We start from the raw sequence: 23,904 nt of genomic DNA, 5'->3' as shown, positions 1-23,904 counted from the left end.
TTTTTTGTACACGCACCCTTCATGTTTAAGCACAGTTACACATTTGGTGACTAATTCCCCACCAATATTTACTTAAAGAAAAAAACGTCTACAAAACGGAAAACCACAAAACTAATAAAACTCGGCTTTATTTAAAAATAAACAGAAAATTTACAACTTGGTAAGAGAAATCCCCCTGATATAAATGGATTTATTCATTGCTTCCATCAGACGTGACTTGTTGTTTCAGTTGCTCCGAGCTGTGCCACAAGAGCAGAAAAAAAACAAAATGCAGGACCCCCTTCCCCCTGAACACAGCTGTCTTTATTAAAGAGTCTAGGTATGGTGCAGACGGCAGTCATTTTACCAGATTCGCTTGTGTTAGGTGCTGGGCCCGGGCCAGAGGTCCGTTGTGTCCGGATTGCGGCACTTGAGCTATTGTGGCTGCCAGAACAACCCACTGAAGGCGTCCTGCAGCGCCCTATGGCATGCGAGAGAGGAAGTATAGCCTCCGGCGAGATCCTGTGGGGAAGCAGCCCGTACATGGTTTAGATACCTAGAACAAAGGAGAACATTGTTTTAGCTACTAAATATATAAATGAAATGCTAATTCATGTTCCTTGGGACGTCCAGATGGATGTGATTCTCAGGCCGCTCGTACTGTTTGGATACGGCAATATGTTTTACATTTCTATCACAATCAGCTTCTGGGGAAGCATCTGATACATAGAGCTGATTATAAGCCCATTAGACTACTGGTCGGCTTTGATTCCTAACATCTTGACACAGCAATGCCGGGGGGGGGGGGGGGGGACCCAAGTCATTAACATTTCTTCATAGAACAGACAGACTTACAATGTGTACGATTCTTTCTGGGGTAGCACCAAGAAACCTAAAACAGATGCATTTCTGGCAGGAGACAGGGCGGAAAAAGAAAACACAGGACCACCAGTAAAACACCTCCGATGGTTTAATACTGTGTTGATGCCATCATGCTTGGAAAGGGGCATCCAAAACAGGAATTGGAGTTATGATGTGTTAATACTCTTGTGGTTATATTGCTTCACCTGCGTTTCAGGATCTCGGAGGTGGCCAAATGAAAGGGAATTCCTGCTGACTGGAACCTGTGTACGGCAGGCGCAGCTATATACTGATGTGTGGACGACAGCTATGGAAACACAGGGCTGGATGTGCTATGGGATGACGAAGAAAGCTGCACCATTCCAAACAATGATTTTAAACCCTATTATTTACAAACTAACGTTTGGTCACAGGTAGGTAGATTTTCCATGAGGATTTGTGGGTGTACAATCCAAAATGTATTACAGTAGATGCCAATAAATCACATCCACAAAACAAAAACTAAAGGAAATTGCCCTTTTGGCTTGGAAAATAAAGTTGCAGCATGTCAATTCTTTCTGTTGATTCCAACCTTTGCAATGCATAGGACAGTGTTTCCCAACTAGGGTGCCTCCAGCTGTGGCCAAACTACAACTCCCAGCATGCCCGGACAGCCGAAGGCTGTCCGGGCATGCTGGGAGTTGTAGTTTGGCCACAGCTGGAGGCGCTCTAGTTGGGAAACACTGGCATAGGATGAAAGTTGATAAAAAAAAATAAAAAATACACATATATATATATATATATATTCAAGTGGAGTATCCCTTTAAGTCATGCACATAAAGGAGCTCCACTCACTTCATACACTGCACCTCACCGGTAATGGTGGACCATCAGCAATCATGCTGAGGTCTATATTTAAAGGGGTATTCCAGGAAAAAAAAATTTTTATATATCAACTGGCTCCAGAAAGTTAAACAGATTTGTAAATTACTTCTATTAAAAAATCTTAATATTTCCAATAGTTATTAGCTTCTGAAGTTGAGCTGTTGTTTTCTGTCTAACTGCTCAATGATGACTCACGTCCCGGGAGCTGTCCAGCTCTTATGGGGATATTCTCCCATCATGCACAGCTCCCGGGACGTGACATCATCATTGAGCAGTTAGACAGAAAACTTCAGAAGTTAATAACTATTGGAAGGATTAAGATTTTTTAATAGAAGTAATTTACAAATCTGTTTAACTTTCCGGAGCCAGTTGATATATAAAAAAAAGTTTTTGTCTGGAATACCCCTTTAATCCTTTCAGTACTTATGAGCTGCTGAAGTTGAGTTGTTCTTTTCTGTTTAAGTGCTCTCTGATGACATCTGTCTCGGGAACCGCCCAGTTTAGAAGCAAATCCCCATAGCAAACCTCTTCTACTCTGTGCAGTTCCCGAGACAAGCAGAGAGCACTGTTGCCAGACAGAAGACAACAACTCAACGTCAGCAGCTGATAATTATTGAAAGGTTAAGATTTTTTTAATAGAAGTAATTTACAAATCTGTTTATCTTTCTGGAGCCAGTTAATATAAAAAAAAAAAAAAAAGTTTTTCCTGAAATATCCCTTTAACACTTCAGATCAGAGGTCTCTTACCCTTCTACATGCTGCTCTCCAAGGCGACTCTTGTATAGTCCGCTGCAAGGCAGGCTGTACAAGTAGATTGCTGATATTACTGTGTTATGCTGTTGAAAAATTGTGTTTTGTTTTGTTTTCTTCAATTTCCCTTCACAAATAATTTTTTGTTGTTGTGCAATACATTTTATGGTACAATGAAAGGTGTGATTACAAAGTACAATTGGTCGTGCAAACAGAAAGCCCTAATATGGCTCTGTGGATAAACTGATCACCATGTCACACTCCTAGACTCATGCTGCATTGCAGCTAATATTAGTAAATGAGACTGTTGGGACCCCACATCCAGGATCAAATTCTGTGTTGCAACACAACCTCATTTACGTAAATTAGCTGCAATGCAGCAGGATTCAGCATGACACTATGATCGTTGGCAGTAGCGCCACATTATTCTTAGGCATTATTCACACTTGTGTATTTTGCTACAGTGAATAGAAGCCCAAACTTAACATTCTTAACCTCCCCCTCAAAGGGGTTGTTTTACTATTAAAAGGACATCTGCAGAAAAAGACAACTTATCCCCTATCCACAGTATAGGGGATAAGTGATCGATCGCGGGGGACCCGACCGCTGCAACCCCCCCCACCCCCCCCAGATTTAGTCAAGCAAGCTGAGCTCCCGGCATGTAGAGGAAAACCGCATATATTTTCTTGTCCTGCACATAAATTATACATTAAAAAAAAAAATCACATGGAAAATACACATTTCTACTGCAGAGAAAATGCTGTATAATTTTCAGAAGCTGCGATGGTTACACTTTGTTAGTGCTGACTATATAAGCAATGGTGAGGTCACCAGTAGTTACAGACCAGTCATCAACAAGTAGACTACAACTCTGACACTCATCCTCAGAATGTTTCATTGCATCAGGATGCAGGGACTGAAGCCTCAGCTAATGTGTAATGGGGCAGATGTTATCCAACGCCAGCATAGCAACAACTCCATCTGCTGTGATCAATCATGAAATGCTGAATCACCAGCACATGCAGCTTTATATGCAACACTGTTCTGTCTATTAAACTCACATACCAAGCCAGCAGCCACCCAGGGCCCCTTTACAGACACAATCACAACCAACAAGCATACTGATAAGAATATACAGAAAGTATTAGGCTCAGATACTTTACCGTAACATAAAGCCATGTGCAATATATAATAAAATTGCTGCTACGACTGTAAGCCTGTGCTCTAACCATGACGGAAGAGAAAGTGTGCGGGTGTTTTCTAGTTAACTCCTAAAAACCAAGTGGCCCGAGGAGTTTCTGCATTGATTTCATGCAAAAACCATGTTGGGTACCCAGGAGGCAGCATAGCCCAATTGGATCTTAACTCGGGGGGAACATGCCACATTGTTTGTTTTCTTTGTTCTTATATTTAGCATTCACAAAGTTACAAGGTAGAAGTTTAAAATTGGAAGGATTAAGAATGTTTAATAGAAGTAATTTACAAATCTTTTTAACTTTTGGCACCAGTTGATTTAAAAAATAAAGTTTTCCACCGGAGTACCCCTTTAAACCCTAAAACTATCAGCATACTTCATCTCACCCTCTTCTGAAAAACATGAATTTCCCATATGGAAAAGACTGAAAGTCTTCTTTACTAGCACAGACCACATGCAAGTTATGTATTTTATTGTTCTAAACCTCAGCTTAATACCAATTGTTTCTGTACAATCTATGGTTATAGGAGCTCGTTATAAGGCCACATAGATGGTGTCCTGAAGTGAACTTGTTCTTTAGTTGGATGATCTAAACCTTCTGCAGTCGATCTGCGTTCTAATATCTAATGGCCCTCATTTACTATTGCAAACCCCACATGTCTGTCTGCATCAGAATTGAAAAAAACTCAGACTCTCTCTACATTTTGCTAAGAAAACACGTAAAAGGGGCGTGGCCGTCGGGAAAAAGGGGCGTGCTCCTGGCTTTTTCACAAAAAACCAACATATTTACTAAGGTTTCCACAGAAAATGTGGTGGATTTCAGCTGAGGAAAACCCGACAGATCAGAGCGTGTGTAAAAAAAAAAAGCAAAATGTAGGGAAACACTAGTAAATACCGTGGAAAATAAATTGTAGGGAATTAAAACCCACAAAGAAACCAACACAACACTCTTAGTAAATAAGGGCCAAAGTGTACCCGTCGTTTCGGAACCAAAAAAAAGCTGTTTTGACCAGTCAGGGTCTCAGTGCTGGACCCCCACTATCATTGGAATGAGCAGGGATAAGTGGGATGTAGGGCACTTCACTCCTTGTCTTACAGCAATCATTATCCAGCTTAACTAGAGGGCTTCATTATAACAATAAAACATATAAAATATATTGTATTTAGAAGACCTCCCATAATCCATTTCAGCTAGAGGGAGAATAATGGTAATTTTATCCTATGGCTGCAAAAAGTTACAAGGTAGAAGTGTAGAATCTTAATAGGGTCAGCACTAAACCCAAAACTATCTGCATACAGCATCTCACCCTCTTCTCAATAAGATGAATATTTAGTTATCAAAATAAGGGGCCTCTAATGGTAGATGCTGAATGGCAACTATCATACAAAGGCTCACGTGTTAAATATTTTTCTATTCTCTAAGTAATAGTGCAGTCTTATTGGCTATTAAATACAGCATCATAAGGCTATGTTTCTACAAAGGTTTTTTTTTTTTTATGCCTTTTTTTTTCTTGATTTTCTTGAAAATCAGAAAGTGGATCCAGTAGGAATGAGATGTTTAAGTCTTCCCTTTATGTTTCTTATTCCTTTTGAATACACTTCTGGCTTTGGCTCAAAAGCTACAGGGGCAGAGATATATTATATATTATATATATATATATATATATATATATATATTATATATATATATATTATATATATATATATATATATATATAAATAAAACACCAGAAAAAAAAACCTGTAAAATCCTAGCCTAAACCTCAACAGTGCTGCCGGATCAGAGGCCAAAATGACCCCATTGTGGTCTCCAGTGAATAACAGGGTCTATGAATAAATTTACTGTGTATGTCGGGAGTTTTTCTAGCACACACAATAGACAGACACTGCTAAATGTAGTGTAAAAAGAGCCTAAGAGACTATCACTAGTTGCATGTCTTATCCTAAGAGAAGTTGGTATTGTGGGATAACCTGGAATAAGTCTAAAGTGAATATAGGCGGAGACAGAAAAACATGTCTACACCTATTAGGCTCCTTTCCTGCATAAATCTGTCTAGAGATGGATCAGCCCACTAACGTGGCAAGTTACAGCTGTACATAGAAGTCTACAGAGGGAGGAATAAGTAATGGCTGGAGTTAGAGAAAATCTAATAAGGGTTACATACTACCCCAGTGCTTGTTTCACAGCTTGTACTGCACCATAACTTCCTCCATGCTGCGACCAAAAAAATAAGGAAAAAAAAAAGTGAAATCCCTTTTCAGTTCTGCATGGAAGCTCAAATTTACATTGAGAAGCCAGAAGAAAAAAAATCACCAAGAAAATCCATTTTGATGTGGTTTCTTCAGATAGGTTAAGGGAAAAAAAAAAAAGGCTCATTTACACTAGGCCTGGGCAGTATACCTGTTCATACCAACATTTTTGTCCTGCACGATATGAATTTTTCCCCATACCGCAATACCGGTTTGGCCCCTCCCCCTCTGGAATGAATGAGTTATCAGCCCAGTGCTGCGCTGTCCCCATCGGGGAACTAATCATATGTGACCCAGGAGCGCTGTTCTGCTTCTCCCCCCAAATTAATTATCAGCCCAGTGCTGCGCTGTCCCCATCGAGGAACTAATCACATATCACCCGCAAGCGCTGCCCTCCTTGTCCTCCTGTTTGTTGCGGCTGCCGGCACTGACACTCTATACTGTCCGGTATCCCTATGCCCGGGCTGCAAAAGATAAACAAAATAAACTTTAACGCACCTTCCCCGTCGGTCCGAACTTGCTTCCTAGGGAATGGAACTTCGGATAGCCATCAGCCTATCACCGGCCGCAGCGATGTTCCGCCTCGGCCGGTGATAGGTTGAGCGCACTGTCATGTAAGAAGCCGGCTTCTTACATGACAGTGGGCTCAGCCTATCACCGGCCGAGGCGGAACATCGTTGCGGCTGGTGATAGCCTGACTGCTGTCCAACGTTCACGTCCCCAGGAAGAGCGTAAGGCCAACGTAGGAACATGCGTTAAAGTTTATTCTTGTTTACCTTTTGCAGCCCGGGCATAGGGATACAGCTATAGAGTGTCAGTGCCGGCAGCCACAACAAACAGGAGGACGAGGAGGGCAGCGCTTGCGGGTGACGTGAGTAGTACCCCGATGGGCACAGCGCTAAGCTTATAATAAATTGGGAGGGGGGGAAGAATACCGTTATATACCGTGGAAGTTACAAAAATACCGCGATACACATATTTGGTCATACCGCCCAGCCCTAATTTACACTACGGATTCCGCTTACAGCAGGAAACAATACTTTTCCAGCGGATTCCAACCAAGACAAAACCAAGGTCTGGGAACCCGGAGCAGTAAGAGTCCGATTATAGAAATTGCAGATGAGTAATGAGTGATACTAGTCAAGATCCAGTGGGTGTACCCCACAACCCGAACCCGCTCCCAGAAGGTTATGATAGAAGGGCAGGACCAAAAACAGTGTAAGAGGTCAGCGTGAGGGGCTCCACATATTGGGCACGTGTGGTCTGCAGTGTTGCCAATGAGCTAACCCCTATGGGGGAGATGTACGCCCTATGTGTGATTTTGTAGGCCATCTCCCAGTAGAGCGCAGAGGGAAGATGTTTAGCTGCGTTCGTCAAGCCCTGTAGGATGTCGCCAGTCATGATGTTGTCCAGTACAGTCTTCCAGTAGGACATGCCAGTCATGACACCTGAGTAGTGGAATTTGCGTGTCAACATATGGTAGTACTTAGTTATTTGTCCTGAGCAGAGCTGAATTGAGTTAGTCAGGGAGAGGAAGGGGTCATCCCAGTCCTTGTAGGTCAAGTGCTGTGTGACACTACGGAGGTAACTAAAAGCTTGTAAGTAATGGAATGGGTGAGGGCCCAAGATGTCATATTTTAGGGTCAGTTCATTGTAGGTGTAAAGGTGACATCTAGACCTATCCACAAAGGAGGAGAGATTGTATAGGCATCCTGTCTCCCAGGGGCGGACTACCCCCATGAAAGCCGGGGTTGCGGAGGAACGTCATGTGCAAAGAGTGGCGAGGACTTAGGGAAAGAAGGCACCGACCCCTAACCCAGGCCTTCCAAGTGGTGCATAGCAGGGGGTTACTCCTGACAGTGGGGGGCAATGCCGGATACGTAGAATGCAATAAATTTACCAGGGAATTATCCGGGACAAACTGTTGGTCTAGGGAGACATCAGTGTATACAGAGGATTGTGTGAGCCAGTCACCTACCATGCACAATTGGGCCACTAAGTTATATAATTGGATATTCAGGAAGTTGATTCTCCCCCCCCCCCCCCCCCCCACCCCCATTCGACTTATGTTGCTGCAAGATGTGAAGGGCGATCCTAGGCCTGTGGTTATTCCAGATAAATTTGTGGAACAGGCTGTTAAAATGTCTTTGGGATGAAGTATTGTGGGCAGGGATTGTAAAACATACAGTAGTTTGGGGAATATGACTAGCTTTAGGAGGTTTGCTCTCCCTAGAAAAGAGAGGGAAAAATTCTTCCACAGCAAGAGTTGTGAGCCAAGATATTTTAAGAAAGGTGCTACATTATACCTGTACAGTTGTGAGGGTCGTCTAGTAATAGTTACCCCTAGATAAGGGAGGGAGTTAGCATTCCATTGGAAGTCATAGGCTCGCGCCCAGGAGGGCTGTGCGGGGCCTCTCAGGAGGAGTAGCTCAGACTCAGACTTATCAGTGTTAATTATGTAACCGGCCATAGTAACATATATCAGACAATACAGCATCTAGGCATATTGTGGGGTTGGATATAAACAGTAGGATATCGTCAACTTTAAGCATGAAGAACCAATCCTGATCCCCTGGTAAGGAGTGTGTATAGGAAGAGGTGTCTCAGCGAGGGGTCTAAAGAAAGGTTAAAGAGGAGGGGTGACCGGGGGCATGTAAAGCTATGGGAGAAGTGTTACATCTATTAATCGTCAGCATCATATATAAATGTTGCTGAGAGGTAACGAGGAAGTTACCGGTCTCCAAAACCCCAACTGCGCAACACCGTGTTCAGAAAGGGCCATGCAACAGAGTCAAATGCCTTTTCGGCATCTAAGCCCAATAGCAGCATTGTTGGGGATCCCGGAGACTGGGCCTTGATGTATACTTTAACTTTCCAAGCTTCTGCAGAATGGAGATCAGCAAAGAAGCCTTTACATAACACATGTACACGAACATATTAGAAGCCGGGCTGTGTTTAGGACTTATTTTAATAGATGATGAGAACCATGTGCGTCTTCAGGAAGCTTCCTTCCTTGTTACCCCTGCAATCATTAGGATCAGATTGGGATCATATGCGTCATGAAGTGTCTATACAAGGGTCCGACTGCAGCTTATTTTACTTTCCTGCCATCATATATAAAAACAATAAAAAAAAAAAAAAAAACAGTACATAATAAGTTCTACACTGGAAGACACATGTTAAATTCCACACCCATCCTGTAAGACGTATAATCACAATGGTCAACAAAAGACGTGTCTTGTTTATAGGACTCCACAGCCTCCGTCTTTGAGGTCAACCTATACCCAGTTTTACAAGCCTCCTGTAATTAACCCCTCATTAGCTGATTAAACCAGATTAGCAGCAAAAGAAAATGACTTGTTAGGATCTCAACTGGGTGGTTTTCGAAGAGTGAATAAAATTAAATGCTTTACATTCATTATGTGCCTGTAAATTCAAGAGTGCCATGTGTGGGAAATTTTAAAGAAGGAAAAAAAAAAAAAAAAAAAAAAACTGTCTACCAAAAAAAAATAAAAAAGAATAATTATACAAAATAAACCACATTAGACATGTTAGCGGAAGCCTGGTACAGCTAGGCAAACACAGAAGCACACCGAGTCTCAGCAGCTGCATAGTAACTAAATCATAGGCACTTCATACAGCCAAAAGGTGCCCCACACAGGGCCATATTATGGAAAGGTTCCAGTTTATTAGGTCACTAATAAAATCTGAGACAGAGGAAAGTGGGTCTCCACACCAATATACAGTGGTCCCTCAAGTTACAATGGTCGTCACAGAACCGATTAATATTGTATGTTGAGACCATAACTCTATGGAAACCTGGTAATTGGTTCTGAAGCCACCAAAATGTCATCCAAAAATAGGAAAAAGTGAGGATTAAAGATAAATAAGTAGATAACTAATCCCAGCATTATTGTAACCAATGGCCTCAGGCGATAAGTGTTAAAGGGGTACTCCGGTGAAAACCTTTTTTCTTTTAAATCAACTGGTGGCAGAAAGTTAAACATATTTGTAAATTACTTCTATTAAAAAATCTTAATCCTTCCAGTACTTATTAGCTGCTGAATGCTTTCCTTTCTTTTTGGAACACTGATGACATCACGAGCACAGTGCTCTCTGCTGACATCTCTGTCCATTTTAGCATGGATGTATGCTAAGGGCAGCATGGTGGCTCAGTGGTTAGCACTGCTGCCTTGCAGTGCTGGGGACTTGGGTTCAAATCCCACTAATGACAACAATAAATAAAGCGTTATTATTATAATAACGTCAGCAGAGAGAACTGTGGTCGTAATGTCATCAGAGAACATTCCAGAAAGAAAAGAATTTCCTCTGTAGTATTCAGCAGCTAATAAGTACAGGAAGGAGTAAGATTTTTTAATAGAAGTAATTTACAAATATGTTTAACTTTCTGCCACCAGTTGATTTAAAAGAAAAAAGGTTTTCACCGGACTACCCCTTTAACACTTATTGCCTGAGGCCATTGGTTACAATAATGCTGGGGTCTGAGACATGTTTAAAATAAGTTTCTTTACCAGGAGACAACAGAAGAGTATAAATGGTTTGTGTTCTCTATTCATGTTCACACTGCGTAAACATATCTTTCCTAAATGTTGAAATGCAGAGAACTGACCTGCAGCAGCCCAGAAACAACTACAGCTGCAAACCTCCAAACTAGAGAAGAAATCTGCTCACACGGATCTGAGGAAGGGGGTTGCTCCCCCGAAACGCGTCATCTGTGTACTTCATTGTCTTCTTATGCTCTAATAAACCACTCCAGTGTTTTACCAATACCTCTGGTTGGCTTCTACATTACTCTTGAACTAGCAGCGCCTCTGTAAGGGTCATATTTTCCTTCTCCGCCTCTGCTCACACGACGTGACATCATGAACGTCATGCGCTTACATTTACATCACTTGTTTCTCACAATTTTTTACAAAAATGCTGCATCTTTGCACAGACGAATGTTTCAATTGGTCGAGGTCTCTGCAGCAACACCCCCAAACTGTAGATATGACCGGGTGAAGCACGCTTCACTCTTGACTCGGCGCTCAGACTATATTAACACAGCAGAATTTCCATGCAGAAAAAAAATCTGCAACATGAATTTAACATTGTGGAGAATGGAATTTCCGCTCTCCCATTCAAACAGCAAATTTTCCTCTGTGGGAATTCTGCATTACGGATTCTGAACCTGTCAATAGCTTTTGCAGAATTCCTCAGCAGAGTCCATTGTAGTCAATGGGACTCTGAATTACGTCCGAAATCTGTGATGAACGTAACAAATTCTGCCTAAATTCAGCACAAATTCAGCAAAAGTGTAAAAACACAGCTGCCAGCTTGGAAAAAAGGAATCTGAGTGGAAGCAGAGAAATGTTACCATGTGAACATAGCCTAATAATGGGGACAGTCTTCAACAATCATACAGACTGAGCACTAAACCAGGAGTGAAGTGCACAGCCACACGCTTCACCTCAGAGTTTTAGCACGGAGACCCCGACCCATAAAAACTTGACACGTCTGAGTGACATACCAAAAGTTTTTATAAATGACATTTACACTTTAAAAAGGACCTGTGCTAAATATGAAAGAACTTGAATTTTTATATATATATATCACCCTCACATGTCCATAATACAGGTATTTTTCTTGATTCATGCAACCTCAGCCTCATGTTCACACCCCGAGCTGTATTAACATCCGCTCATCCTCATATTAACGCATGGTGAGTCCGATAAACATCCCCTCCTCCTCATATTCACCCGGTGAGTCTGATACACATCCCCTCCTCTTCATATTCACCCGGTGAGTCTGATACACATCCCCTCAGCCTTTTATTCACTCGGTGAGTCTGATACACATCCCCTCCTCCTCATATTCACCCGGTGAGTCTGATACACATCCCCTCAGCCTTTTATTCACCCGGTGAGTCTGATACACATCCCCTCCTCCTCATATTCACCTGGTGAGTCTGATACACATCCCCTCCTCCTCATATTCACCCGGTGAGTCTGATACACATCCCCTCCTCCTCATATTCACCCGGTGAGTCTGATACACATACCCTCCTCCTCATATTCACCCGGTGAGTCTGATACACATCCCCTCCTCCTCATATTCACCCGGTGAGTCTGATACACATCCCCTCCTCCTCATATTCACCCGGTGAGTGTCTGATACACATCCCCTCCTCCTCATATTCACCCGGTGAGTCTGATACACATCCCCTCCTCCTCATATTCACCCGGTGAGTCTGATACACATCCCCTCCTCCTTATATTCACCCGGTGAGTCTGATACACATCCCCTCCTCTTCATATTCACCCGGTGAGTCTGATACACATCCCCTCCTCCTTATATTCACCCGGTGAGTCTGATACACATCCCCTCCTCCTCATATTCACTCGGTGAGTCTGATACACATCCCCTCCTCCTTATATTCACCCGGTGAGTCTGATACACATCCCCTCCTCTTCATATTCACCCACTGAGCTGTGTTCACATCAACCTATATGCCAAGAAACTTAGTTTGAGATTTATTATTTATTATCTCGACCTCCTATCCCGTCCTCCCATCCCGACCTCATATCCCGTCCTCCCATCCCGACCTCATATCCTGACTCGTAATATGTGTACCAGGTAATGAAATATCTCCAGCCTAACGGAAATTATATGGGAACATACATTTCCCATTGATTTGCATGGGACTTTAAAAAAAAAAAAAAAAAAACCCTGACCCTCACAAATGGGGGTAGTTAAGGGTTAAATTAACTATCCTATATTTTAAGTGGACATATAAGTAACATGTGACCAAGTATTATCAAAATATCTCCAGCCGTTTGGAAGTTAAGCAGTAACATATTTCCCAGTGACTTGTATGGGACTTTAAACATAAGCCCCGCCCCTGGCAAATGGGGGTGAGTAAGGGTTAAATCACCTATCCTATGTTTGTTGCTGACATATAAGTAACATGTGTGTCAAGTTTCATGTTAATATCTTTAGCCGTTTGGAAGTTTTTGTGGAACATACACACATAGATAATACATATATACATACATACATACATATATACATACACACACACACACACACACACGTTGAGCTTTATATATATATATATATATATATATATATATATATATATATATATATATATATATATATAGATGTGAGTATATTAATAAAGAAGAAAACCCGAAGAGAACTTGTCGGTGAGTCAGCCGGTTCTTTCCTTTTCTACACTTTTGCACAGATGATATTCCTTCATTGAAACCAGAGCACCACCGTTACTCCAGGTACAATAGACTCCTGTATATTCCTAGCCTGTGTGTCCGACTTACTGGCCTCAGCAGTGCCGAACCAGCTTTGTGTTTTCTTAATTTACAAATCTGTTTAACTTTCTGGAGCCATTTTTTCCCCCCCCTGGAATACCCCTTTAACCAAATCACATTATATGTGTTTTATGCATCATCCCTTCAACTAACCAGCCCTATAAGTAAAAAGCAGTCACTATGTATGGAGCACCTTACCACCCATATAAGAATCTAGGCCCCCCTGCGTCCACATACCTACCTTGCCACCAACATAGACCCTGCATGCCAAGGATTGCAGCTGTCGGACCCTGCTAATTTACAGCCCTCGTAATAATCACAAGATAACTGATATGCAGCTCTGCCTAAAAACACAGGCTTTATGTTCAAGTTAAATATTCTTATTTGTTACTACTTTTCATTGTATGTACACGTTAGGCACTGACATAGGCCACAGTGTAGTACATAATATTACTCTCACATTGGCACAGAGTAGGGTCACTGGGAAGCACTGTAATCTCCTATGGAAGTAATGGTTCTGAGGGGAGAGAAACTACATAATGGCCCTGAACAAACTGTGTGAGAGAAAAACTGGAGTGATTTTCCCACAACAACCAATCACAGCTCAGCTAACGGGCTGTGGTAAAGTGAAAGTGGAGCTGTGATTGGCCGTTACTGAAAAATCTCTCAAGTTTTTTTTTCCCCACACGGTTTGATAAATCAAGTGAAGCATACGAGCACAATTTTTTCTTACCACGTACGGTATGAATCAGTAAGAAACTAGAGGAACACTTTAGTCAAATGGTGCAATCTCAAGTGGCAGAACTGTTGCTATAACTTAAGCAAATGTCTTATTCATCTCAGTGTGGTTGTCACAAATCCGTACATATGCTGGACAGAAAGACACAAACATGATGCATGTGAATACACCCTAAGGGTACGTTCACACTACGGAATTCCCGCCGAATTCCATTAGTGTGAATGGGTCTCCGCGCAAAACTGTTCCGCGCAAAGAAAGAGCATGTTCATTCTTTGCGCGGATTCCGCGAGCACTGCATAGCCGTCAATCTTGACAGCGCAGTGCCCCGCGGCACTAGCACCAAAGTATTTTCGGCGGCGGCCACCAGATGGAATCTCCACTCGCTGAATTCAGCGAGCAGAGATTCCGCAGTGTGAATGCACCTTAAGGCAGTGTTTCCCAACCAGGGTGCCTCCAGCTGTTGCAAAACTACAACTCCCAGCATGCCCGGACAGCCTTTGTCCGGGCATGCTGGGAGTTGTAGTTTTGCAACAGCTGGAGGCACCCTGGTTGGGAAACACTGCCCTGAGGGTCCTTTAAAGGGGTACTCCCGTGGAAAACTTTTTTTTTTTCTAAATCAACTGGTGCCAGAAAGTTAAATAGATTTGTAAATTACTTCTATTAAAAAATCTTAATCCTTCCAGTACTTATTAGCTGCTGAATACTACAGAGGAAATGTTTTTCTTTTTGAAACACAGAGCTCTCTGCTGACATCACGAGCACAGTGTTCTCTGCTGACATCTATGTCCATTTTAAGAACTGTCCAGAGTAGGAGAAAATCCCCATAGCAAATATAAGCTGCTCTAGACAGTTCCTAAAATGGACAGAGATGTCAGCAGAGAGCACTGTACTCGTGATGTCAGCAGAGAGCTCTGTGTTCCAAAAAGAAAATTTCCTCTGTAGTATTCAGCAGCTAATAAGTACTGGAAAGATTAAGATTTTTTTAATAGAAGTAATTTAAAAATCTGTTTACCTTTCTGGCACCAGTTGATTTAGAAATTTTTTTTTTTCCACTGGAGTACCCCTTTAACATGGGCCGACAGCTGTCCGATATGAGTGCCGATGACTGTATGAGCGGTGCCTTTACACGGCTTGGTAGTTGGAAATGAACAGCCATATAAATGGCGGCTGGATCGTCAGTGCAGCGTTCATCTCCATCATTGTCTGCAGCACACCCTGTTTACACTTCAAACTAAAATTATTTTTTAAGGACCGTGCAAGAGATGTGATCAGCTGACAAATGTGTTCGTTAAACCAAACCAATTGGTTAAACCAATTCCCCCCTATGTAAAAGGGCCGCAACATATTGATGGCTGATTCTTAGGACAGGTCATAAATATCAGTTCAGTGGGATCAATGGTCCTGATTTACTAAGAGTGTTGTGTAGTTTTCTTTGTGGGTTTTGATTCCTAACAGATATTTTTTCCACAGTATTTACTATCGTTTCCTTGCATTTTGCACTTTTCCCTAAGTTTTTTTTTTTTTTTTGTTTTTTTTTGCTGCTCTGCTCTGAGATGTGGGGTTTTCTAGAGCTCAAATCCACCACATATTCAGTGGAAACATTAGAAAATATGTTGGGATTTTTCAAAAATGTCAGGAAAACGGCCCCTTTTCAGCATCTACGCCCCATTTTTGGGTTTTCTAAGTAAAATGTTGAGAGTTGGACGGGTTTTTTTAATTTTTGGCGCAAATTCTGGCACAATGCATAACGTTTTGGCGCACAGCCTAACACAAGAGGTCAGGTTAAGAACAGTAAATCAGGGCCAGTGAAGTAGACGGCTTCATACATTGTGTAGTGGCCATGCTAAATTACTATAGCTTAGCGCCCGTTAAAGTGAATGGGGGGGTAAGCTGCAGTAACCCAGAATAGCAAATACACATTCAGGGGGCTGTCTACTATACAAAAAGGAAGGTTGCAGCAGCACTCTAGGTCAAAAAATGGAGGCTCATAGCGCAATTTTTGATCAAAACCTTGCACCCATCCCCGTTTCACAGGAGGTTTTAAATTGTTAGTGGATCCTGCATGTCACCCAGTCAGAGGCCATATGCCCAGCAGAGGTGAGTGGATTAAGCATGTTAGGGTCCCATCCGACAAAAGGCCACCTCTGCGTGGTGGATGGGGGGACACGTTTTGATCAAAAAGTGCGCTAAGAGCCTCCATTTTTTCTGACCAAGAGTGCTGCTGCAACCTTCCTTTTTGTATACTTTATATTTGCCACAGCAGCGTGCACCTGTGTATTAGGTAGTTGTGCTGGCTATTTTTCTTTTTTGAGTTTTTGCTTGGCTGTCTACTACTGCCTCAGTTGACTGTGGGGGAGAGTTATTAAAACCTGTGTAGAGGAAGAGTAGTGCAGTTGCCCATAGCAACCAATCAGATCACTTTCATTTTTCAGAGGCCTCTTTAGAAATTAAAGAGGTGATCTGATTGGTTGCTATGGGCAACTGCACCACTCTTCCTCCACACAGGTTTTAATAAATCTCCCCCTGTGTAACAGTTTACTCAGCAGCTAACTAATAAGATGTTGATCATCTATCTTGAGGATAGGTCATCAATATTTTGTGATCAGAACTCTCCTTTAACCCCTTAAGGACCACAGGTTTTTTCATTTATGAACTTTCGTTTTTGCCTCATCACCTTCTAAAAATCATAACGCTTTCAATTTTCCACCTACAAACCCATATGGGGGCTTATTTTTTGCGCCACCAATTTTACTTTGTAATGACATGATCTGTAGTATTTATTGGTACCATTTTTGTTTTCATGGGACTTTTTGATCCTTTTTAATACATTTTTTTTGGATATACAAAGTGACCAAAAATACGTAATTCACTTCAATGGAGTGACGTGTTGATACCGAACATAACCAATGAACAGGTGTGATGTGGTTTCTATAAGAAAGATAGGGGCTTGGTTGGGCAGTAGTGGGGCTGCCTGGCCACTGGGTCGCTCCCCCCGTTGGGCATGGGGTCTCGGAGGCAGTGGTCACCGCCGGGCGCTACTCCTGTGTCAGGTTAGGGACCCACTCTAACGAGGTGGCCTTGACCTGGCAAGTGGGCTTGTACTTTTTGATCAAAATGTATAATAACAACCTGTTAGCTTTTGAAATTATGCTGAGAAGCAAGTACCGTATATACTCGAGTATAAGCCGACCCGAGTATAAGCCGACCCGAGTATAAGCCGAGACCCCTAATTTCAACCCAAAATCCCAGGAAAAGTTATTGACTCGAGTATAAGCCTAGGGTGGGAAATACCTCATCCCCCCCTGTCATCATCCAGACCCGTCATTAACATCCTCATCATCCCCTTGTCATCATCCCACACATCCCCCCTTCATCATCCCCTTGTCATCATCCCACACATCCCCCCTTCATCATCCCCTTATCATCCCACACATCCCCCCTTCATCATCCCCTTGTCATCATCCCACACATCCCCTTATCATCCCACACATCCCCCCTTCATCATCCCCTTGTCCTCATCCCACACATCCCCCCTTCATCATCCCCTTGTCATCATCCCACACATCCCCTTATCCCACACATCCCCCCTTCATCATCCCCTTGTCATCATCCCACACATCCCCTTATCATCCCACACATCCCCCCTTCATCATCCCCTTGTCATCATCCCACACATCCCCTTATCATCCCACACATCCCCCCTTCATCATCCCCTTGTAATCATCCCACACCCCCCCCCCTTCATCATCCCCACCCCCCTTCATCATCCCCACACCCCCCCCCCCTTCATCATCCTCTTCTCATCATTCGCCCTCAGTGGTCTTCAACCTGCGGACCTCCAGAGGTTTCAAAACTACAACTCCCAGCAAGCCCGGGCAGCCATCGGCTGTCCGGGCTTGCTGGGAGTTGTAGTTTTGAAACCTCCGGAGGTCCGCAGGTTGAAGACCACTGCGGCCTTCAACATGCGGACCTCCAGAGGTTTCAAAACTACAACTCCCAGCAAGCCCGGGCAGCCATCGGCTGTCCGGGCTTGCTGGGAGTTGTAGTTTTGAAACCTCCGGAGGTCCGCAGGTTGAAGACCACTGCGGCCTTCAACATGCGGACCTCCAGAGGTTTCAAAACTACAACTCCCAGCAAGCCCGGGCAGCCATCGGCTGTCCGGGCTTGCTGGGAGTTGTAGTTTTGAAACCTCCGGAGGTCCGCAGGTTGAAGACCACTGCGGCCTTCAACATGCGGACCTCCAGAGGTTTCAAAACTACAACTCCCAGCAAGCCCGGGCAGCCATCGGCTGTCCGGGCTTGCTGGGAGTTGTAGTTTTGAAACCTCCGGAGGTCCGCAGGTTGAAGACCACTGCGGCCTTCAACATCATCCAGCCCCCTCTCACCCCCTTTAGTTCTGAGTACTCACCTCCGCTCGGCGCTGGTCCGGTCCTGCAGGGCTGTCCGGTAAGGAGGTGGTCCGGTGAGGAGGTGGTTCCGGGCTGCTATCTTCACCGGGGGCGCCTCTTCTCCGCGCTTCCGGCCCGGAATAGAGCCGTTGCCTTGACAACGACGCATCTGCGTCGTTGTCAAGGCAACGTGACTATTCTGAGGCCGGGCCCGAAGCGCTTAGAAGAGGCCTCCCCGGTGAAGATAGCAGCCCGGACCACCTCCTTACCGGACAGCCCTGCAGGACCGGACCAGCGCCGAGCGGAGGTGAGTACTCAGAACTAAAGGGGGTGAGAGGGGGCTGGATGATGTTGAAGGCCGCAGTGGTCTTCAACCTGCGGACCTCCGGAGGTTTCAAAACTACAACTCCCAGCAAGCCCGGACAGCCGATGGCTGCCCTGGCTTGCTGGGAGTTGTAGTTTTGAAACCTCTGGAAGTCCGCAGGTTGAAGACCACTGCGGGTGGGGGAGTTCACTCGAGTATAAGCCGAGGGGGGTGTTTTCAGCACGAAAAATTGTGCTGAAAAACTCGGCTTATACTCGAGTATATACGGTAGATCAAATTACAAATGGTGGATGTGCGGCTGTGTTTCCCTCTTTGTATTGCAGATTTGTAAATTACTTCTATTAAAAAATCTTAATCCTTCCAGTACTTTTAGGGGCTATATACTACAGAGAAAATGCTTTACTTTTTGGATTTCTCTGATGTCATGACCACAGTGCTCTCTGCTGTCCATTTTAGGAACTGTCCTAAGCAGCATATGTTTGCTATGGAGATTTTTTTCCTGCTCTGGACAGTTCCTAAAATGGACAGCAGAGAGCACTCTGGTCCTGACATCAGAGAAATCAAAAAAGTAAAGCATTTCCTCTGTAGTATATAGCCCCTAAAAAGTACTGGAAGGATTAAGATTTTTTAATAGAAGTAATTTACAAATCTGCAGTGTAGCGAATAGTCAGCTCACCCGGTCACCGCACAGCAAAAAAATCCTCCAAGTTTAGAAGAGGAAAGCAGGTAGATGCCAGCGGATAAGAAACTTCACCTTTATTTTCATCATGTTAAAATCGTAGACATGGAGAGACTTCAATAAGACATGTAGATAAAATCCTTGGAATAAGTGCCAGGCATGACGCGTTTCAGGTCATGTGACCTTTCATCAGATGCATGGGATCATGCATCTGATGAAAGGTCACATGACCTGAAACGCGTCATGCCTGGCGCTTATTCCAAGGATTTTATCTACATGTCTTATTGAAGTCTCTCCATGTCTACGATTTTAACATGATGAAAATAAAGGTGAAGTTTCTTATCCGCTGGCATCTACCTGCTTTCTTCTTCTAATTTACAAATCTGTTTAACTTTCTGGCACCAGTTGATTTAAAAAATAAAGTTTTCCACGGGAGTACCCCTTTAAGGTCAGATATGTCCCTTTATTTCTCTATACAATACCCTTCCTTTGCAATATGATCTGCAGTCATCTAGCAATTGTACTGAGATAACATATAGTACGTACTGTTCCCATGAACAAAACTGGAAAGCTCCCATCTAATCAATGTTGTCTCCAACCAAATGAAGATTACTTAGGAGCTGTGGAGCTTCCATGGTGTAGATGGACTAAAGCCCACTTACCAGGGGATGTTCAGTAAGTTAATCTCCTGACCCTAAGAGAATGCACTGAGAAGTGCATCTTGTCCTAATCGTGTTATCCCAGATAATAGCAGGACTGTGGCGCAGCCAGCCTCCCTGAAAAACATTGTTGTGAAGGGTTTTCTCCCTAAATGATTCCGGAATTCATTATCTTTCCATTTTAGTAATGAAAGGTTAATGATTATTTCTGGTAACCGTGATATCACTGTCAGGAAACATTCCTTCAGCAGTGAAAAGCTTCCGAAGCTAAGAGTCCTGGAAATGGAGTGTTTAAATGCATTCCCCAAGAATCAGGACACCTGGCTCCACATTTGTCATATTCCCAAATTCCCTCCCTCCCTATCCTGAGCCAGCCCGGCAGCTGTCGCTGCTCTCAACACCCTGCACATTGTGCTAGGCCTGGCCTTCGCTCCCTGGTTTGCAGTGCTAGGTGCAAGGAATCAATCATCCCCTGCAAAAAAAAACTCCACAAGGAGCCGCAAGTAAGCAAATTCCCATTCCATCAGTAGGTGCCACAGCAAGGACACTGCAGTCTGCTGGATTCCTGTAAAGAGCTTTCTCTGCAGGACTGGTATAGATTACACTGTGAGGAGACTGCAGAGCTGGAGCTACAAATAGATATGTGACTAAGTCAGGAGTCATGTGCACTTGACCCTGAGAGTGGAGAACATTCAGTGGGGGCCACTTTCACTCCAGGGGGGCTTTTAACAAGCTATAAATTAGCAGTTCACTATGTCTGCAAACTAAACACAAAAGCAGGATAATAAAGTTCTTATATACACGTAATATTCTGTGCAGTCCATCATGTGAGCGTCACCTAATACTTGAAGGGAAATCGCAGACAACACAGGATATTTCCAAAATAATTTTGCACCAGGAAGAGCTTCAGAAATGGAAAAATACCACCCAAACTATATATATATATATATATATATATATATATATATATATATATATATATATATATAAATATATATAAATAAACCAGGCTATTTCTTACAGCAACAGACTTAGCAGGCAGTAGGTGACATGACCGGCTATCTAAGGTGTGGACGGGATACACGGGCCCTTGACAACCAGGTAGCAGGATAAAATGTTTATTCACCCATAATGCAACGCGTTTCACAGCACAGCTGCTTCATCAGGCATGCCTGATGAAGCAGCTGTGCTGTGAAACGCGTTGCATTATGGGTGAATAAACATTTTATCCTGCTACCTGGTTGTTTCGCAGATCTGGACTGTCTGTACATTGTATGTTGAGTCTGGTTTCAAGTTACAATGGTCCAGAAAAGACCATTGTATGTTGAAACTATTGTATGTTGAGGCCATTGTCAGTTGAGGGATCACTGTAGTTTGACACTATCTAATCCATGGGAACAGTGCCAGACAGTATGGTGATAGCCCCCTCCCCTACCCGGTAACACTCAGTTGGCTATTTAGTTATACATTTCTAGTATGAATAACAGAGGAATGGCACAACACAGAGCTATAAGAGATGTTCCAGAATTATTATTTCATCAGGACTACAAGAATTTACTAAAATGGACAGTTCAGCTGAGGACACTGGTAATCTAAGACAACTGGGTGAAAAAAATAGATTCTAATGTTCCTATAGTCTAATCAGAACTACATTATATTTATTACTACTACAACGTCACATACTATGCACACATGTCATGTTACTTGACATTATACATATTACATACTATACTACTGCATTACACACTACACTAATACAGGTTTAACCCCTTAAGGACCCGGGCTTTTTCCGTTTTTTCATTTTCAACTTTTCCTCCTTAACTTAAAAAAATCATAACTCTTTAAAATTTTCACCTAAAATTCTATATGATGGCTTATTTTTTGCGTCACTAATTCTACTTTGTAATGACATTAGTCATTTTACCCAAAAATCTACGGTGAAACGGGGGAAAAAAATCAATGTGCGACAAAATTGATGAAAAACCACTATTTTGTAAGTTATGGGGGCTTCCGTTTTTACGCAGTACATTTTTCGGCAAAAATGATACCTTATCTTTATTCTGTAGGTCCATACGGTTAAAATGATACCCTACTTGTATAGGTTTGATTTTGTATCACTTCAGAAAAAAATCATGAATACATGCAGGAAAATGTATACGTTTAAAATTGTCATATTCTGACCCCTATAACTTTTTTATTTTTCTGTGTTCAGGGCGCTTTGAGGACTCATTTTTTGCACCGTGATCTGATATTTTTAGCGGTACCATTTTTGTTCTGATCAGACTTTTTGATCACTTTTTATTTATTTTTTTGTGGTATAAAAAGGGATCAAAAATGCGCTATTTTGGACTTTGGAATTTTTTTGCGCGTACGCCATTGAACATGCGGTTTAAAAAGCGGTATGGTTTTATAATTCGGAAATTTCCGCACGTGGCGATACCACATATGTTTATTTTTATTTACACTGTGTTTTTTTTTTATTCTTGGAAATGCCGGGTGATTCAAACTTTTATTAGGGGAAGCGATAATTGAAAGGGTTAATGATTTTTTTACACTTTTCTTATGCAATATTATAGCTCCTATAGGGGGCTATAACATTGCATGTACTGATCTTTTACACGGATTGATCCATCTCCATAGGAATGGATCAATCAGTGTTTTCGGCGATTGAATGCTCAAGCCTGGATCTCAGGCTTGAAGCATTCAATCTGCGATCGGACAGCACAGGAGAAGGTAAGAAGACCTCCTCCTGTGCTACAGCTGTTCGGGATGCCGCGATTATACCGCGGCAATCCCGAACAGCTCCCTGAGCTAACCGGCAGCTTTCACTTTCGTTTTTAGCCGCTATTAGAGGGGGGGTCCCGGCTTCATTATGACACCGGACCCGCCGCGATATGATGCGGGGTCACCGTGTGACCCCGCGTTATATCGCAGGACCGGGACCCAGGACGTACCCATACGTCCTGGGTCCTTAAGAGGTTAAAGAGGTATTCCAGGATTTTTTATTTTTTTTGACTATGTTACAGGGGCAGTAAAGTTAGTGTAGTTCATAATATAGTGTCTGTACCTGTGTGTGATGGTTTTCTCACAATTCTTCTGTGATTTTCACTCCAATATTTATTTTTAACTGCATACAAAATGACTGTTGTCTCAGATTTTTCCCAGGTTGCAATGCGGCCGAGTCCTGACCTCACTAGTCAGCTGATGACAGGGAATCTGTCTGGTTCAATGGGTGGAGCGATCGCTTGGTGGGAGAGAGAAATCTGCAACTAATGCAACAGCTGTAGGCACCCTGATTGAAAACCCCAGGTCTTTTGAATGGATGCAGCTCATTTTTGTTTCAATGGGTGGGGTGACTGATGTGTGGGAGGGAGGAAAATGGACTTATATGATTTGTAGGCAAAAAAGAAAACTCAAAAAGGAAATACCAGTTCACAAACAGCTAGCCACAGTGTTATGGTAATCTCACAACATAGCCATTTATCCCCAAGACAAGCGCAAATCCTTCCTAAGCATGTCCATTACTGTCTGCCAGGTACGTACTAAAATCACCTTATGGTGTATAACCCCTTTAACATTACATTATACACATAGATGGCATGTATACAGGACATAACATTACATTATACATACTTTCCTTACATACAACACTACTACATAGGACATACCACATCACACATATTACTCTTAACGCTCCTACCTAATAGCTATGGATACAATGTAAATTTCCAAATGAGCCTCAGGTCAGAAATGTCTTCCTTTCCCTCAAATTACAAGTAAGGCTCTGTTCACATCTGTGTCATGGCTTCTGTTTATAAAGGAAGCCAAGTCTCCATGCCAGACCTGTCATTTGAGGGATATCAATAGGATCCACTGTTTTGATGTTAC

General features: G+C 42.8%; 1 protein-coding gene across 2 annotated transcripts in view; it reads right to left on the bottom strand.

The window, feature by feature from the left end:
• Positions 1-94: 94 nt before the first annotated feature.
• The window catches only part of MNAT1 (MNAT1 component of CDK activating kinase), a 163,574-nt gene continuing 139,764 nt past the window's right edge, over positions 95-23,904 (bottom strand). For both annotated transcript variants that reach the window (XM_056545189.1, XM_056545190.1), the window contains exon 8: positions 95-535. In XM_056545189.1, coding sequence (XP_056401164.1) covers positions 415-535 — 121 coding nt within the window. In that variant the 3' untranslated portion in view covers positions 95-414. The remainder of the gene's footprint in view (positions 536-23,904) is intronic.

The sequence above is a fragment of the Hyla sarda genome, chromosome 11 (assembly GCF_029499605.1).
Source record: "Hyla sarda isolate aHylSar1 chromosome 11, aHylSar1.hap1, whole genome shotgun sequence".
Classification (NCBI taxonomy): Eukaryota; Metazoa; Chordata; class Amphibia; order Anura; family Hylidae; genus Hyla; species Hyla sarda.
Note: the sequence above shows the minus strand (reverse complement) of the source record. Positions and strands in the feature narration are given on the sequence as shown.